The 19,418-nt window shown below is 34.5% G+C and overlaps 2 protein-coding genes and 1 pseudogene across 3 annotated transcripts in view; 1 reads left to right on the top strand and 2 right to left on the bottom strand.

Moving 5' to 3' along the window:
- LOC148956868 (protein arginine methyltransferase NDUFAF7, mitochondrial-like) overlaps window positions 1-5,233 on the top strand; it is a 44,162-nt gene extending 38,929 nt beyond the window's left edge. Inside the window, exon 6 of the mRNA XM_089092388.1 lies at window positions 4,937-5,233. Within this exon, the coding sequence (XP_088948514.1) occupies window positions 4,937-5,233 (297 nt within the window). The remainder of the gene's footprint in view (window positions 1-4,936) is intronic.
- The window catches only part of LOC148956866 (uncharacterized), a 159,013-nt gene that overhangs the window by 17,709 nt on the left and 121,886 nt on the right, over window positions 1-19,418 (bottom strand). The window contains exon 6 of one of the 2 annotated variants that reach the window (XM_089087617.1): window positions 1,154-1,291. The exons of the other annotated variant lie outside the window; for it this stretch is intronic. The gene's annotated coding sequence lies outside the window, so the exon portion shown is untranslated. Of the gene's footprint in view, window positions 1-1,153; window positions 1,292-19,418 lie in introns of those variants that run through there. 2 annotated transcript variants of the gene reach the window in all.
- On the bottom strand, window positions 19,133-19,308 carry LOC148956867 (U2 spliceosomal RNA; annotated as a pseudogene).

Here is a 19,418-nt window from a genome sequence, read left to right as displayed (position 1 = left end):
ACTCGCTCGTACTTGAATTGGAACTTGAACCCACTTGAACTTGAACTCACTATAACTCGAGCCAACTATCAAACATCTAGGAAATTAAATGAATATGCCTAAAGCTACCTCTTTTTCAAGTGAGTGAGACTCCGACCAATCAGGGAAAAGATGAGTTTAATTGGCCAAAATTACCCTCATTATCAACTCCCTGGTTCTGAAAATCACGCTCTAACTTCATAGATTAATTAGTATAAAGCCGAACTATTTTTAGCTATGAGACTCAAAGAGATATGAACACTTTTGAAATGCGGATGAACACAATTTTTATACAGGAGAAAAAGGATTTTTAATAATTAGGACCAGGGGTCCAACAATACATTTAAGGTAAATAAATATGCACTTCTTACATTTCCACTTCAAATTCTTTATATTTTTCAATGGATTTTGGTGGTTTTAGACCCAGTTGAAGTGTGGCTTTTCGTAGATATACTAATTTTGACTATAGCTTAGCCATTTTTCTGTAATTGAGGACAAAAAATTAATAGATATATTCACATGAAAGGTGAAAGAACATACTTTTTTTTAAAAGTTTTAGACAGAAGGAAGGCTTTGCTTTCTATAGACTAATTAAAAAAATCTTTTTACACAAAAGAAAAGTAAAGAGCTACATCTAACCCAAGACAACTCAAAATAAACTAAAATAATAATTAAAGCTTTAAAATAACCACAAATCAATAAGTTATTATTATCAATAAATAAATGAAACCCGAAATGTAGAAAAATTACAATAAGTAACCAGCTTCTTATTACCCGATCAAAGGTGTCGCGTGAACACCCCAGTTTCATTTTCAAAAATGAAACTATAAAGAGAGTCAATGAGCTTCGTCTACTGGGGGCTCATTTCTCTACCGGTCTCTCTTCGAATAACCACCTTGATTTGACAAGAACCTCCTGCGCAAGAAAGACCAGAGATACTCTTCACTGCATAAACCTTCTACCATCCAGCTCGATTATCCCACTTTAAAAGTCCTGCATCAGACCCAAAGCCGAAAATGGATGCTCGCCATATGCTGGTGCCCCGGAAACGCTGTTGGCACCACTCCAGAAGATCCAGAATAGGGCAAAGAGGGTGGGCTGTGCCTCTAAACATGACTCGCTCCAGCCTCTAAATGAAAGGTTTGATGTGGCATCAATGGCTGTTTTCTACAAGTACATGATTTTGCCTCCCTCGGACGAGCTCTCTCGCATTGTTTCTCTCTTTGTCCAATCGACAAGGCAGACAGAAAGGCACGCAGCTTGGTCCAATTATCTAAAGGAGGAAGAACTCAATGAAGAACAAACAAACGGGAAAAAACGAGACTAAAGGAGAACACGCCAAGAACCGAGTACTTGAGGAAGTGCTTCATCTGGCGGTACATTTCTATCTGGAACGATATTCCTGGGGATATTATTCCTACAAATCCTCCTGTTGACTCATTTTAAAGAAGGTTCGACAGATAATTAAAACCTGGAGGTTTTGGAACGAAGTAAATGAATAGCAGAATATCAGATACCTTTAAGTACCTGGCGCTGTGAAAATAGGAATAAAAAAAGTCAATCTTTAACAAGCAGAAACTACGACAAACAGGAGAAGGGCTAACGTCTGATATGGCTTCTAAATGCCACAATGTCGTTGTTCTTGACTGATTGTTGCAATAACAAGTATTGGCAGTCGCAAGTAATCGTTATCACAAGAAATCGCAGTTGCAAGTAGTCAAAGTCGTAGTCACAAGTAGTCGCAGTCGCAGTCTCAAATAATTCCAGTCACACTTACAAGTAGTCGCAATAGTAGCAGCAGTAGCAGTAGCAGCCGTTGGAGTAGTAGCAGTAGCAGCTGTTGGAGTAGTAGTAGAAGTACTACTAGTAGTAATAGTAGCCCTGAGAGTTTCATTTTAATACCCTCGACCGTTTATGAGATGTTGCTGATTGGCTCTTCTGCCAATTTGTATCTACATGGTGTGTTTTTATTCAGTTCAATCTCCCCTCATAATTCATTAACAATTTAAATTAATACTCTTAGCATTTCCGAAGACCCAGGATTAAGCATGCTCCCCTTTCCCAATAATAAAACCTATACATAAACACTGGGCAATTTGCATAACTTAGATCCCTTGCCCCATGGGTCTGTTTGGGCATGTCATCCTTGGGGCATGGTTATTTTAGCTTTAAATCCCAAAAAATTGATTTTACATCTTTTGGGGGGAAGATAGTAAAAAGGGCGTGGAAGGAAGACTGGTGTCCTCCAGTAACTTTTGAATCTTAAGACGTTTACTAGAACTTTCAATTTTCCGTTGACTCTTTATCATTGACTTTTTGTCATGACCAAACTAAGGGCTCGGAGGAATGAATAGCTAGTATATAGTGTCCACTTAACTCTTTACTTCAGCAGAGCTCTTTCGCTGCCATTGTTTTGCCATTTCTCGGTTATGACGGATCGAGAAATAACAAATATATCTACATGTAAGGTGAAAAAACATACATTTCTTACTTTTCTTTTCAATTACTTTATAGTTTTCAAGGGGGGGGGGGGTATCCAAAACATCTTTTAGTCTGCTATATATCATCATGCTAAGTAATTTGCTCACTACTGAATCCAAACTAGTGAATCTATAATTACCACACTAACTCCTATCATCTTTTATTATAAAGGGGTATAATAGAAGCTTTCCTAAAATCGCTTAGTACTCTTCTCTCTTCAAAAACAATATTTATAATCTTCAATATTTTGTCTCTAACTTCGTAACTACTACATTTCAGAATCAGTTTACTGATTAGTCAATAATAAAAACTTTATAAGCTTTATTACTCATTAAATCAAAGGACTCGGAAACAGGAGTTGACCCCACACTTGTGATATTTCTGCTTTGGATGAACCTAACGCTACTGTTTGTTCTGCACTGTAGAAAAATTGCTTGAAGTTCAACAAGAATTGTTTGTAATATTTTTCAACTTGTATTTTGGACTGCAATTAAATGCCATTTTATCAAATTGTTTTTAATGTAATATTTATTCCAAGAAATTCGAAGGTCAACAGCTGAAAATTGCTGGAATTGAATATTTAGGGCCTTGTTGGAATTCCCCAATCATTATTGAATTTCCAGCTTGTTGAGAAACTAAAGTATTGGATTTACAAACCCAAATTGAACTTTCACTTTGTTTACTGCATTTCCAGTAAAATCCTCATATTTGGCGACGATACATTTACTGTGGCAACCCTGATTAACAAATAGTGAATTTAAGCCATGACATATTCTCATGGCAAACGGAAATGTCACGAAAATTCACATTCCTATCCATTACCACTCGGGTTAGATCTGACTAATCCCAACAGGTCATGATAGCAGCAGTGAGTGGTACACAATAACCAGATTCCGACATAAGCTGGAATGATCGTTCTCCTGCTCAAAGAGAAGCATGGAATCTTTCTGAGGCTTGTTTTAATCTAAACCACAGTAAAGGTTTATACTTATACTGTGATCTAAACAAGGCTGTCCATTAATAACACCCCTGCCCTGTCTTGTTTTTATTTAGAAAGTCAAAAAAAGATTGTTTCTCTTTTATTATTACACTGCAACTATTCCACAAGCAATACGAAACTAAAAAATCCGATGGTATTCTTTCATTCCTCCAAGGTACCAATTATAAGCTAAAAATGTTTGTACTTCATTTTATGTGTTCACATAATAATTTCTGTACATAAATTTACTTTAAGTGGCACCAAAGTCAGATTTAATATGATATACAATGAAATCCAAACCATAATTAACAAAACCTATTCACTTTGAGAATTACATTTTGTTTCTGCTGAAAAGTATATAAATCTTGATAATTCCAATAATTTGTCGGACTTCAAACACGAATCACAGTTTCAACAAAAATCGCTTTTTTTTACTGGTTTAGGTTCCAGCAAAAAATTTTGTTGGAAATCCGATTTTTTTTTTACAGTGTGGGAGATTCACATCAATACCTAAAACGAACTTACACAACGATACAATTGTCATTGATAGGATCTTTTAATTTTCTAAACGATTAGAGAGTAATTTTTAAACAAATGGGTCAAATTTAAACGATCATTGCCAACTGAGAATAAAGTGTCAGTTTCTTCATCTTCTGTTAAGTTAAATTCCCAATTATGCAGCCGGAGCTACTCTGATTTCATTTTGGATTTATATATTCATAATTCGTACTGTTTTTGGGTGAATACGAATTTTTCACTTTTTTTATAATGACCTTCGTGCGATGCTAGAGTTCTGAGTTTGGAGGGCGATATAAAGAATGCGCTGACAAATCGCCCAGTGTGCCAACAAATACGGACACATAGGCTAAATTAAGACGCCTAACGTTCCAAGGCACTGGCACTGCGTGTTAACACCATTGAACTTTGGAGGGGGAGCCCCTCTTCCCTTAGCTGCGCCCCTGGGTGCAACCAAGGCGAGTAAGGACAATTTCCCTATCCAAATTGTTTGTTTAAATCCCATGGAAAATATGTTGAGGCTGTTATCCCTAAGTTGAGTTTTGTTCAGGGTTACCCATTGAGAAGGAGGAGGGACAAGAGCGATTGAATCCTAGATTTAAAAAATTGGGGGTATTCACATTTTGAAAAAAAACAAACAAAGTCATATTCCCTGTAGATTTTGAAAAAAAAATTTTTTATTCAATCTTCATTGGACAACCAAACAAAATACTTGTCCCCCACTCTCCTCCCTAAATTTTAGTGGATTAGCAACCATGTTTCTATGAAATCTTAATTATGTGGTTTGCTCTTTGTGGAATAAAGGTTTGGAGGAGGAGAGTGTTTGATATTGGTTAGACTTTCGTTGACTATTTTAACTAGCATCACTACAGGAATCAATTCCTTCTAAAATCATATCCAGGCAGAAGAAAACTGTCTTATAACTCAATTTTTTACTTTTAGTTTCTTCCTGCTTCACCACTAAAAGAAGCAGAAATAAGTCCACAAAGCATTCTTATTGCAAGGGATATAGCACGAAGGATACACGAAGAAGGCGGAATAGCTTTAATTACCGATTATGGACATAATGGTACGAAAGGGGACACTTTTAGAGTAAGATATTTTTTTCGATTTCAACATTATTGTAATTCTAATGGTGAAGACGCTTTAGTGTTTTCATGTGACAAAATTCACCATATTCTATTAAAACTCAGATTAAAAGCCACATTTTATGTGGCATGTGGCTATTACTTCACGTGAATCAAATGTTGAAACTTGGTACATAAAAATTTGGATGTGATGAATCTTTTTTTTTCTCATAGACCACTTTAAAAATTTTACTGGTTCTGGGGGATCCCCTTCAGCTACATTTCTACCATATTTCCAAAACTCGACTAAAATGTGCAGATCTGATCTACCTATGGGATTTTGCTTTGTGGCTGAGTTCCAACCACGAATTAACAGTTTTCGAGAGAAGAAAGTGAGAATTGATTGGTTGATTAATAAACTGATTAATGCAACTTAATTTTTTTGGCATTCACTCACAACACAAGGAACCAATAAATTCTAGCGTATTTTATTTAGAAATAATCGGAATGAAAATAATAAAAAAAATATACTTTCTTGTGTTGTATTTATTCAAATATTTAATTATTACACTGTTAATTAATAACGTAAAGAAGTTATCATTTCTACAATAACAATCACAAAATAGTCATATGTTAATGGGAAGGATGTACTTGATGAATTGACACCAAATTATCAATTTTAAAGTTCAATTTGGTTAGGAATAACAACATATCTTCCCTTTCTGTGATATTCAATCTGCTCTTTATTCAGTAAAAAGGTTTGTAACTGAACTCTTTTCGACAAGATGTGACGAGCGAAACGCTATCAAAAGCTTTCTCGCAATTACCCACAGTCCAGGATACTTTTCGGGTATTTCTGCCTGCAACCAAAATGTTTGAAACCCTCTTCTAAATTTCACCTTTAGCTCCTCATTAGTGCTAAGCTCGAGTAACTCCTCTCGTAATATAACATTGCCCAATTCTGTTTCATCAAATGGATTTATGATTTCCATCGTCAGGATATCTTCAAACCTGATTCTGTAGTCATCATGCAGGGCGATGAAATGTTGAACACACGTCTGAATATCCTCATTAAGGCATTCTACCTGTGACAAGTTTAAAAATTGGGAAAATTCGCGCCAACTAATATTTTGCTTCATATATTTCAATTTTCCAAGAAAAGCTGAAATTACACCCTTTGTTTTTATTAAATTGAAACTGCCCCCTTGTAATTGTAAGTTAATGTCATTAATTTTTTTGAACAAATCTGTTAAATACGCGATGTCTTCTTTCGAATTTATCAGGTTTTCTCTTAAATTTATATCTTTACTTTCCAGAAAATCTTATACTGATTCAAGAAGTGAGTAAAATCTTGTTAACCATGCACCCTTCCATAACCAGTGTACTTCAGTATGTAAGAGTAATTGTTGAAATTCTTCATCATTTTCATCGCACAATTATGCAAATAACCGCATATTCAATGCATTGCTTCTTGTTTTTTAACTGCATTAATCACAAATTGAGGTGATTGCTGAAATTTTTTCGCTACTAGATGTTGTCGGTGAATGACAGTGAATTGCAGTTATATCTGGTATAATTTCTTTTAAGATGGCTTATTAACCCACGATATCGCCCGACCATGGCAGGAGCTTCATCTGTTGCCACAGAAATAACTTTTGTGAATGGATTCAATTTTTCCTTAAGAAAATCACTCAGGCCAATAAATATTAGGACCGTTCTTTAGCAATAAGATCTTACATTTAATATCTCACATCTTTCGGCAAAGATTTCCGTTCTTTTAACTCATCGTTGTTCTAAGATCTTATAGCTCACTGATGTTAGCAAAAAGTGTGAAGGACGCCATCTTTCTGCTATATAGAACAATGATGAGAGAACTTTGATGCTCTCATAATTGATCAGAGACTGCTGATTAGAGCAGCATGATGAAAGGCATTTGCAAAAGAACGCTATAAGATGTAAGATATTACTGCCTAGATTTTATTTTTAAGTGGTCTTTGTCAAAAGATGTAAGATCTTAGAATAGAGATGAGTAAAAGAACGGCCATATTGATTCGCCTTTCGTGTCTGTCTTTAAAGTTTTGGCGAATAGTAACTCTTCATGAATTTCTTGGTCCATAACAAATCGAACATATGCCAATAATTACGCTTGATTACCGGGTAAGGTTTACTCGTCCAGTTGAATAGAAAAGTGAGTTGTTTGCAGATAATTACATAAGAAACTTTCAGTATCAGAGCTCATTTCATCAATACGTCTTTGTACTGTGTTGTTACTCAAAGGAATTCTTTTGAGTATGTCGAATGGAGATTTGTGCAGAATAGTTTTTAAAACCTCTTCAACAGCGGGTAAAATTAACTGTTGCTCAATGGTGTACGGTTTTCCAGATTTCGCTATAAATAGTGAGATAATGTAAGATGCTCGCAAGCCATCATCGTTTCTTTCAGACGTTGAAGCAAACATACTATGCACAGTGGGTCTCTTTTTATATTTCCTTTCAATTTTTGAAAATATTCCAAATCTTTATCTATTTTATCAGGATGACACCTTCTTAGATGATCTTCGAGCTGATGCTTTCATAGAGTCATTTCTGAAAACTTTGTTGCATAAAAGGCATATGGCCAACCGTTTGTCTGCTTTTGATGATAGAAAACCAAATATTAAGTAATCAACACTGTATTTTAGACATTTCTTCTTGCATTCAGCCATGTTTCGTATCAATTACCTACCTATACATTAAAAAAACACTGTTTTAGTAAATTTATGGCGGTCTTATTTAACAGAATATGGCTATTTGAACAGAAAAGGGGCAATGAAATTTATAAATTAGTTATTGCAATGAAATAAACAAAGAACCGTCAGCAAAACTTCCCCGATGAAGTAGTAATGTGGAATGGTTTCATTTTCCAACGAATGAACCAGAAAAGGTATGTGGTGCTCTTTCTCAATATTTTGCTAATATTGGCGTAACTTTATCTTGCGAAACTCTATTGGCGCAACTCCCGTGTTGTACCTTCTGATGATGAGCCTTCTTTGGAGTTTTTTGTGAAGACTCCAAGTGATATTTCTATGTATATGAAATTCTTCTCTCGTGATGAGGTAGAGACAATTATTTTTGGAATGAAAAGTATTTCGGCCGGTAGTAATTCACTTAATCTTCTTGTGTTAAAAACAGCTTTTCCTTATACTGCTGATGTTATTAATGTGTGTTTGAAACAGGGAAGGTTTCCTGATTGCTTGAAAGGTACTAGGATAACTCCTATTGTTAAAGGCGGTAGTAAGAATGATCCTGGAAATTATTGGCCTATTTTGGTCTCATCTGTTATTTCTCGTGTTCTAGAAATGTGTATTAACACTAGAACATATGATCATTTGAAACTGCATAAACTGTTAAATCCAATTCAATTTGGGTTCAGGAAAGGTAGAACTACAGATATGGCATTATCATATATAACTTCGGTAATTAATGAAACTTTTGATAATAGTCTTAGAGTAGCTGGTTTGTTTCTGGATTTGATTAAGGCATTTGACATTGTTGACTACCAAATACTAATTGCGAAAACGTGAATTTTATGGACTAAGAGGGGCTTCTTTGGCTTTGCTCAATGATTACCTCCATAATAGATAGCAGTACGTTCACCTTAATGGAGTTTCTTCAAGTAAAAGTCTTGTTAAATGTGGTGTCCCCCAGGGCTCTGTATTACGCCATACTCATTTTTTTATTTTTATTAATGATCTGCCAAATGCTGTTGCAACTACTTCTAGAATTAGGGATTTAGTTTATCCTGCACCTTCTGGGTCCAGGATCACGTACACTTTTATTTGCTGATGATGCGACATTGATGTGTGTTGCTTCAACTGAACAACTACTTACCTCTACAATTAATGCAGCAATGACTAAGACATATTTATGGTTAAAGGTAAACCGGTTCGATCTAAAAATAAGTAAGTCAAATTTTGTTATCTTTTCGCGGTCTCCAAATTATTATCCTTGGATTACTGAAATAGCTTCACCTAAGGGAATTGTTAAGCGGTCAAGTTCCGTTAAGTACCTTGGGATTATTATTGATGAAAATTTATCATTTAAGTACCATGTAAAAGCTACAAGTAAAATATTATCGCGGAATTTAGGGATTACCTGTAAATTAAAACACTTTTTTCCTTCATATATTTTACGGTTAGAATATTTTTTCTCTGATACATCCGTATATTTTGTACTGTTTGTCTGTATGGCTTGGTACTTTCCCCTCAATACTTCGCCCAATACGTGTACTTCATAATAATGCTATTGTATCATTTTGTGGAATAGGGAACCGAGATTGGGTGTCTTCCATACTGTTTTACAGGAATATTTCGGAAAAGGTTCAATGTTCCTTGTCGCGAAACTCGGACAAGTGGAGATATCGATGTTCCTCGCCTAGTTTCTAGTAGGACTGCTTTTTCAGTTATTTATAGAGGGGCTAAGCTATGGAATAAGCTTGTCCCAAGTACCAAGGAATTGCCGATTAGTCAATTTAAATCTGAGCTACGTGTGGGGCTGCTTGGTAAGTATACCTTCGAAACAGATTGATATTGATGGAATTAAAATTGACAGTAACCGTTTATTGTTTGTTTTGTTTTGCTTCGGGATCATGATACTTTGTTGTTTTATTGTGTATGATTTATGTAAGTTCTTATTTTTCGGTACACGGTTTCACCCTTCTGCTTATTATAGATTATATTTTTTTTGTTAGTAGCACACCTTCGCAGCGACGCTTTTGGTGTGCTACCAATTGATTTCGTCTCTGTTTTTTTTTGGATAATAAATTGCTATTACTACTACTACTAAACTGATTCTTTATCTTAAAAGTAATAAATCGCTAAGCTCAATAATAGAGTTTAAGGAGAACGACAGGGCCGATTTCATATTTTGTTTATTTTACGTGTAAAGTAAATTTTTAAATAATCAAACAGTTCGTGGTAACGAACTGTAAGTAAGGAGCGACCCTGCTCAATGGCAATCGACATTATAAAAGACGAAATTTGTGGACATACAGGTGCACCAAAAGAATTGGACTTCTTAGTTGACGTACAACGCATAAGTTCCATCAAGTTCAACCATACCCATAAAACAGAACGTACTACAAATCGAGTATAGGATTATCGGAGAAATAAGACAAGACCCCCTAAAAGCTCTAGAATCCTAATGAAATTCACACCATCATATTCATTGTATTAGAGAACCCTACTGTAGAGGTGGTGCCTACTATGAAGGGGGCGCCGGATTTCCAAGCATTATTTAAAAAACGATCAGAAATTAAATTAAAAAAAAACAAGTTTTTTTCAACTGAAAATAAGAAGCAACATTAGAACTTAAAACGAACAGAAATTATAACGTATATGAGGGGGTTCTCCCCCAAGTCCATACCTCGCGCTTTACGCTACAGTTTTTTTTAGTGCTTTCAAAAGAGCTATCTATTCTAACTAAACGGCCTTTGTGATTCAGTGGTTTGTTAATTAAATTTTTTTTTAACTTTTAACTTAAAGAGCGAGGTATTGACTAAGGGAAGAACCCCCTCATATACGTAATAACATATACGTAATAAACAAAACAGTAAAAAAACAAGCGATACGGCTCAATAGTGATCGAAACTTTTAAAAACTTTTAAAAATTGTGATGTCAATAAATGTATCAAAAGACTGGGTTTATAATGTTGATTCTAAATATATAAATTTTATTAAGTTTAGTATTACTCATCAAAGGCTACGAACCTGAGAAAATTTACCCGATTTTTTAAAGAGGGGAGGAAACTTCCCCTACAAGTGAAAGAATTTTAATGAAAATCACACCATCAGATTCAGCGTATCAGAAAACCCTATTACAAAGGTTTGATTCTCATATCTGCAAAAATCTGCAACTTTATATTTTTTGCTTGAAGGAAAATATACGAATATAGAAGTTAGTTACCTAAGTTAATTTGTAAATTACGTCATAACCAAATTTAGAGACATCCATTTAGCAAAAGAAAAGTAACATTTTTATGCAAATTTTGTTTACTTATTCAATGACGGTGAGCCAAAATAAAAGTTGAATTAACTAAAAAACGATCAGAAATTAAATAAAAAAAACAAGTTTTTTAAACTGAAAGTAAGGAGCGACATTAAAACTTAAAACGAACAGAAATTATTCCGTATATAAAAGGGGCTATCCCCTCCTAAACACCTCGGTCTTTACGCTAAATTTTTTTTTTTTTAAAAAATATAGAGTTGTGAGAAAGTCAAAATTTAGCGTAAAGAGCAAGGCGTTGAGGAGGGGACAGCCCCTTTCATATACGGAATAATTTCTGTTCGTTTTAAGTTTTAATGTCGCTCCTTACTTTCAGTTTAAAAAACTTTTTTTTTATTTAATAGGAAAAAGAGGACAAACCTGACAGGCTCTCGCATTAATATCAACATCATTAAAAAGGCTCTTGACAACTAATTTGTGTTTTTCAGTCGCAATAAGAGCTAGGCAGACGAGCATTATTTGGGTATAGCCAGCACAGTTCTAGGCTTTTATCCCCCCCCCTCCCAGGCGATTACCCCCCGGAAAATACCCCCGCGGAAAATTCCCAAGCGGAAAATACCTCCCCCCCGGAAAATTGCCCCCCTCCTGGTGGATAATTACCTTCCCGGAAAATACCCCTCCCCCCGGAAAATACCCCCCGCGGGATATACCCCGTGGAAAATAAGCCCCTGTAAATCCCCCTCCCAGAAAATACCCCCCCCCCCTCGTGAAAAATAAGGCTTTTCAAATTTAAGAATTTTATTTGAGTTTTATTTTTTTATTTCCGTAGGGGGAAGGAATTTAGGTACATGTGTATTATGCACCACTGACTCAAGTCTACGCTGTGTAAAATTTGAGAACCCATCGTTTTTTTTTTAGTTTCTTCTTTACTTTAGAAATAATTTTGGGCTATAGATTTGCACATTAGGAAGGGAAGTAAAGTATAGTGGGACAGAATATATGGAAAACATATAATTTGGGCTATAAATTTGCACACAAAAGGGGGGGGGGATAAAGTATTTGGATAGTTTGAAGTCAGAAAATAATTCCTTATAGGTATATGGCAACTAAAAAATTACAGAAGAATAGCGAGGCATCTGGAAATCTTATTAGTAAAAAAAAAAAATCCCAGTATAAAGTAAATGTAATAATTCATTTAAGTGTTTTTGCAAGTGTTAAATCTTTTTTTCAATGACCGTTTTTCCAAGTATTAAGTACTAATATTAGGTTAATGCAGTGTTTCATTTAAGTGTCTTATGATGATCGCTGATCAAAGTTTCTGTTATTTGTGCCTTTGATTTATGTTATTTTACTATGTTCATGGCCTTATATTTGGCTTTAAAATATACTTATCAATCTATCTGTCTAATATGCAGAATAATTGTGCCAAATACATTTTTTATGCAGAGCCGCTATACTTTGTCCCCCCCCCTAATGTGCAAATCTATATATTTCTAAATTAACGAAAAAACTAACGAAAAAACCGGTGTGTTCTCGAATTTTACACGGCGTAAACTTGAGTGAGTGGCGCATAATACACAAGTACTAAAATTCTTTCCCCCAACGCAAATTTAAAAGATAGAACTCAAATAAAATTCTCAAATTAGGAAAACCTTATTTTCCACGGGGTTGGGGGGTATTTTTCGTGGGGGGGGATTTTCCATGGTTAGGGGTATTTTCCGCGGGGGGGGGTGGCATTTTCCGTGGGGGTATTTTCTGGGGGTCTAATCGCTTGGGGGTAAACGCTGGCCACCAGGTCAGAGAAGCAGATCGTGATGGCAACCCTGTTTGGAAGTATCCAGTGTTTTGAAATTCTTCTCTAAAAAAATTATCCAGGCCGTACTAAAAAAAAATACTCTTTGTTTAAATTATATTTTTTTCAAGTAAGATATGAAATATATTTTATGAACTTTAATACTGCTTATTAAATCATTTAAAAAGTTGTCAACATTGTTACACAAAAACAAAAGTTAATATAGTCTTTGGCATTGCGTTATAGAACAATGGTAATATATCAATCTATTGGTTTAGACTACAGTGAAGAATGTTGCAATCAGTTTCAGAATAAAATTTAACAATTTTTGAAAGCTGAGTAACATTGCTGGTGGTTAATTCCGCTATCAATACTTCAGCTCAAAGCAATTAAATACGAGGGATCACATATTTAGCATAAGTTTTACTTCCGTAATACAAGCAGGGTTGCGACTCTGACGTGGAAGAGTTTACTAAATCGGAGAAGAAAAATTTACTAGATCGCATCTGTTTTTACTAAATGCTCAAAAATAATTTAAAAAAAAAAATAAATGCTCAAAAAAAAATTTTGCGCATGCGGATACGCCGCACGCGCCATCAAGCATCAATTTTTACTATAGGAGGATAATCAATACGATTTTCACAATCTTTTTTTTTTCTTTTCCTTTTTCTTTCGTTTTCATAGTATGATTGAAAATTCCGGAAATCTACAAGTTCAAAAATCCTTTTTTGGATATATATATATATATATATATATATATATATATATATATATATATATATATATATATATATATATATATATATAATGTTACATTTCTACTTACTTTTAATTTCTTTCAGCAGGCTCCTTTTTCCTCAATAAAATTTTCAAACTGATGAGATTCACCTAATCACCTTGGGTGGTTGGCTTTTGTTTTGATTCCAATAGATTCCCAATCATCACAAATCCAAGTGTCATTATAGCTTCATTTTTAGTTGGTAAGATTTGATACACAGAAAGCTGATTTTGTTGACCTTTAGACGCCGGAAGTGAGGTGTCTGTTTATGAAAATAGGTGACTGCTTGTCTGTCTCTGAGACAGACAAGCAAAATTGTAAATTATATATATATATATATATATATATATATATATATTATAATATATATATATATATATATATATATATATATATATATATATATATATATATATATATATATATATATATATATATATATATATATATATATATATATATATATATATATATATATATATATATTGCCTCTTACTAGATCTAGAAAAATCCTACTGACGGTGGCAACCCTGCCTCTACATTTACTAGATTTTTTTCTTTTTATACTAGATCTAATAAAATCCTACTGACGGTGGCAACCCTGCTTTGATCTTAGCCAAAAGGCCGAGAAGCAATAATTCTACAAGGATTGTCAAAGACTATATAAGAATACGAGTAAGAAAGTTTGTCACAAATTTAATTTCGGTTGCAATACACAAATAACATTCAATTAACTTATCACTTTGTCTTTGGATTTTTATAAACAGTATAAACATTTCCCATAATATCAAAGTTTATCGCGAAATTTTCATGGTAAACGTAAAATTTGCCAAACAACACTTTTAAAAAATTGAAATAAAAAAACCAAAAAAGAGAAAAAGAAAAAAAAAAAATAAAAAGCAACAAAAAATTAAATATTTTTAAAATGGTTTATTTTGATTTAGTTAAATTTTCCATTGAACATGTCCTGACAATTTCAAAGTAGTACCCTTAGCCGTTCCTGAGGTATCGCCCTTTTGACAAAACTGAAAGCATGAAGTGTCTCTTGTTTAAATTACAATCCCCACAAAAAATACCCTGAAGTTCTGTATTAACTTCTAATTTTAATTTAAATATATATATACTATAGTGAATGTTCCTTTCGATCAGGATGGAAAGAGGATTTGCTCCCTAACCTCCCTCACTTGGAAGAATATTTAGAAACAACCGTTAAAAACGAACTGTCTCTGATGAGATGACAACTCCCAGTACATGGCAAGAGTATTTTAGGGCAAAAAAAGTTCATCTTCATGTGCTTACCTCCACAAAGGCGGAAGAGAGAGGAAGAGAGAGAGGGGTAATCCCCGAGAGCAGCATTTGTCCCACGCACTACTCCCCTTGAAATCGTCCTACCTCGAGGCCTGGAAAATCATGGTTGAGATTTGTTTATTTGAAGTCTTTAAGTAGTTAAAATAAGGAATATGAGCTAATTCATTAAAAATATCAACATTTGTCAGCGGTATCGTGTAATTTTTTATTCTTTCTGACGTTCCCCGTTTTTTGGAAGCGAGCATTCTTCGAATTGTGAAATCTCAGCTTTAACAACTTTTCTGGGTCTTCCACGCTGTTTAGGTACTTTAACCACTTCTACTCGTATAGTAGTGCTGGTGAAATAGTTGTCTGGTTAGAAGTACATTGTCAATGAAAAAAGAAGGATTTTTTTGTGAATTCCCCTAAGTCTTACTGACTCTTCTAAAAGTCTTTATAAAGGAATTTATTCTCAGTTGACTTATTCCCTAGTTCATTCAGTCCTTCCCACGGAAAGCCTTAAAATTTTACTCAAATTGAGAATAAAACACTTGTTTGAAAAGATCGTGTATTGGAATTTCCGGACTAAGATGATAAATTCATTGTGGTTATCTTCTAAAATCTATTGAATAATAGTTGATATAGTAGTTTCATCTATTTTTCAGCAAGGAAAGAGCCTAGGCAAGGTGTCACTTGCTGTTTTTTGTCTGACTAAATGGTCCTGTAGAATTTCTTGTATTGTTCATTTTATGTTCAGACTCGTAGGTATTTGCATAGCTAATTGAGGGCTACTACGAGTTGGATAATGCATGGGATTCCATTTATTTTTTCAGGGGGCAATGATCGAGGTGTTTAAGGACAGCAAAAACTGAAGTGAAATTACTTCTGTCTTTATTAATGTTTTTGTTACAACACTTTCATTGCTTCTTCTCAGAATATAAATCTTTATTTAAGATTTAATTCGCGCAAGGTGTACGAGCTTCGCTTAAGCAAGATGTAAGCATTTTACGAGTTATTTGGGCCTGTTTCTTTGCTACCAACATCAATTGCCACCGATCTTTCTAGATGCGCTGTTTACCGTGTTGCTAGATGCGCTGGCGCATTATAATGTTTTTCTGTATCATCTGATATCGATTCAGGCAATAAATCTATGATACCATCATACCAAGTGCCCAAGTTAAACCAGGCAAGGCAAGGGAGGGAGTTAAAAAAAACAATAAATGAAACTAAACAAAGCAAACAGAGCAATATTTTTGAAAATGTTTGACGCATTCTTCCTCATTCTATCAAACCGTGTTTTATGTCAATGGTGTATAAAAATCTTAATAATTATTTGGGTAGCTAGTAAAATGTTTTGGAGCAGTCTTGACTCTTGGACTCCTACGAAAGTGCAATTTTTAAACTCCGATAATTAATTTATTTAGTTCATATTTTAATTTTCTATTTAATACTATGTTCTCCAATAGCCTTTGCTGTTTTTTTTTTTTTTTTTTTTTTTTTTTTTTTTTTAACAAAGTCATTCATAATAATCCACAAACAGGAATCTTAGCTGCAACAACGTCCAATAAAACAAAAATAATTAAGTTATTGTTAAATATCGCGTTAAATATTCATAATAATCCATATACAGAGATCTTAGCTGCGACAACGTCCAATTAAACAAAAATGATTAAGTTATTGTTAAGTATCGCGTTAAATACTCATAATAATCCATCAGGGGTTTTAGCTGGGACAACGTCCAATAAAACAAAAATATTTAAGTTATTGTTAAATATTGCGCATCGAAATACCAGGTTGGCGAAGTAGTGCCGGCCGCCGTTGTGGGGCCGCTTGGGGGGATGACCCTCGGTCGCGTGCGTCATGGGGTTCAAACTCCCGCACCTAATAAAATTTGTATTCAACCTCTTGATCTTCTGAAAGCATTTTGTTGTAAATTTGTTTTCTCGTCATCGAAAATGGCTCCATTTTTTTTTTTTTTTTTTTTTTAATTGATCTACTGGTATTTTTGTGCTCTTGCTTGAAAATATGACCTAGATTGGACACGACTGTGGGAGCATTCTTTTTTTCCCAAGGGTATTGAATATGTTTTGATATTTATGACATCGTTCAAAACTATGCAAGACATATATTTATTTATTTTATTCCTTTATTTGAAAACCCATCAAACAAAAGCAAGAAGAAGGAGCAGTAAGAGAAAACAAAATAATAAAGCAATAAAGACAACGATTAGACACTTCGCAAAATGTTCTAATGTTCTCATTATCTAACCACTGCATAATATGGCTCCAGTCGTGTGACAAATTAATCATTAAAATTCACAACACTTGTACATGCAGTACGTGAATCAGTTTTACTATAACGAATAAACACAAACGATTTTCAGTTCCAAGATGGGTGCCGAAGGTGATAATTTAAAAAATGATAATAGTACCATTTAATTTACATAATATATGTGCGAGAAAAATATTTTCAAAATGGCGCGACCTATTGTATATGCTGCAGAACAGTAACGTTAAACAATCATACAAGAATTAAATTATTAATATTATTAAAAATTATTGAACAACCTGTCACAATTAAAAAACACAACAAGACAGAGGATAGGAAAAAAAAACGCAATACATTGCTGCTTAAGAATGTGGAACCAATCAATTAAATTCTCATCAATTTTTAGATTGAAGCATTGTTTACCTGTTACTCTTTCGAGCGTTTTAAATCCATTTTTTGAAAATGTAGGCGATTAAATCCCTATTGTTAAGGTATAGTGGGCCCCTGCATTAACGGGACAGGGACTAGGGTAGGTGAAACCAACCAGAGATTAAAACTGGGGGAAATTAACCCATATTTCTTCATTGCAAAAACCTCAAACCTATCCCTTAAACTGAAGAACACAAATCTCACAGCATCACATACCATCTATTCCCTAAACATCTCGGGTTAAGTGTCCCTGTACATATATAACAAGGCTCTTGCTTCTTTAATGGAGGAACTTAAAAAATCAGTTCAAAGGGAGTTAAACCAGGCAAGGGAGTTAAAAAACAAAGTTCGTTGTTTTTCAAATTTATTTAACAAAAATAAAAAAAAAAACAAGCCCCTTTTCAATAAAAATGCCACATAAAGACTTTCTTGAATCTGGAAGAACAGACTATTGCAGGAACATACCCCCCACCCCCCATTGAAACTACTGGTACTCACGCATGCTACTTGGTAGCATGCTAAACTGCTATTTCATTAGCAGACATTTACTACAGAAATTGATGCCAAAGCGTGGTTTCTCAGTATTTAAACGATTGTTCTTTGGGGTTTAGGAGGGAAAAAGGTACCTAGGTTAGGTTACATATTTAATATATGCTATGCTTTACCCCCCAGCCTCCCTAATGTGCAAATATATAGCCCAAAATTTTTTTCTAAACTATTATATATTCATCCTATTTTATTTTATTTCATTAGCATTAACCAAACTTGACTTCTTCGCGGTGCCCGCATAATGTGCCAGTACCAATTACGCGGCTATCCTGTAAGGATAACAAATTCAGCTGTAATTACTTTTTAGGACAAAAGAAAATAAGGGTAAATGTAGCTTGAACTTGGCTTGCTTTTACACCATCTCAGGGCTTAAGAAATAAACACAAGAGTTGTTTCCTTCCAATCTCGTACAGGCCCAAGGGCCCCTCAAAAAGTCTACTCCCTCTGGAGAAAAATGAATTTCTGTAAAATTTAGGACGGTCCTACAGCAAGGCCTACTATAGAAACCAGGACCAGCCCTGACCACATCTATTCCTTGTACCAAAATATCTTACAGAATGCACTTTAATCATCAACTAAATGAATTCATTCTTCATTGAAATATTCTGATATATGGACCAAGGAATCAATAGTTAAGCTGTCAGAATGCCATACTTCAGACTCCCCGAATGTATCACCGAAGATACAACTCTGAGATGGTAAATCACAGGGTTTTTGTTTTATTTGCATTTAGGCTCCAGGCACCTCCTTCCTCAGAGACCGTTTTCTCTTGATTCTCATTCTCCCTTCCCATGGAGAATTCTTCCCATGGAGCCTCTTGATTCTCTTTTCCCTTCACACAGAGCCTTGTCTTTTGAATCGCGTTCTCCCGCCAGACAGAGTATTATGTCTAGAAACAATATAAGGAACCAAAGAGACTAAAATCTTTGATAGTATTAGGCTAGAAACCCATGGAATCTCCAATTGAAAGGATTTGCCCCTATAAGATTCAAAACCCCTCATTTTAGAGGAGCCTCCTAAACTGGAATGGAAAGAGGGTAAATATCCCTCCGGTTTCCAAAAATCAGTTAAATATTCTGTGCGCCATGTAGGGACCGTATCAGATATTAAGCTGATACGAACATATACTACACTTTGATCTTAGCCAAAGGCCGAGAAGCGATAATTCAACAAGGACTGTCAAAGACTATATAAGAATACGAGTAAGAAAGTTTGTCACAACTTTAATTTCGGTTGTAATACACAAATGACATTCAATTAACTTATCACTTTA

The sequence above is a fragment of the Artemia sp. Qi Xiang Cuo genome, chromosome 1 (assembly GCF_049724085.1).
Source record: "Artemia sp. Qi Xiang Cuo chromosome 1, ASM4972408v1, whole genome shotgun sequence".
Taxonomy (NCBI): domain Eukaryota; kingdom Metazoa; phylum Arthropoda; class Branchiopoda; order Anostraca; family Artemiidae; genus Artemia; species Artemia sp. Qi Xiang Cuo.
This window is presented reverse-complemented; position numbering and strand designations above follow the sequence as displayed.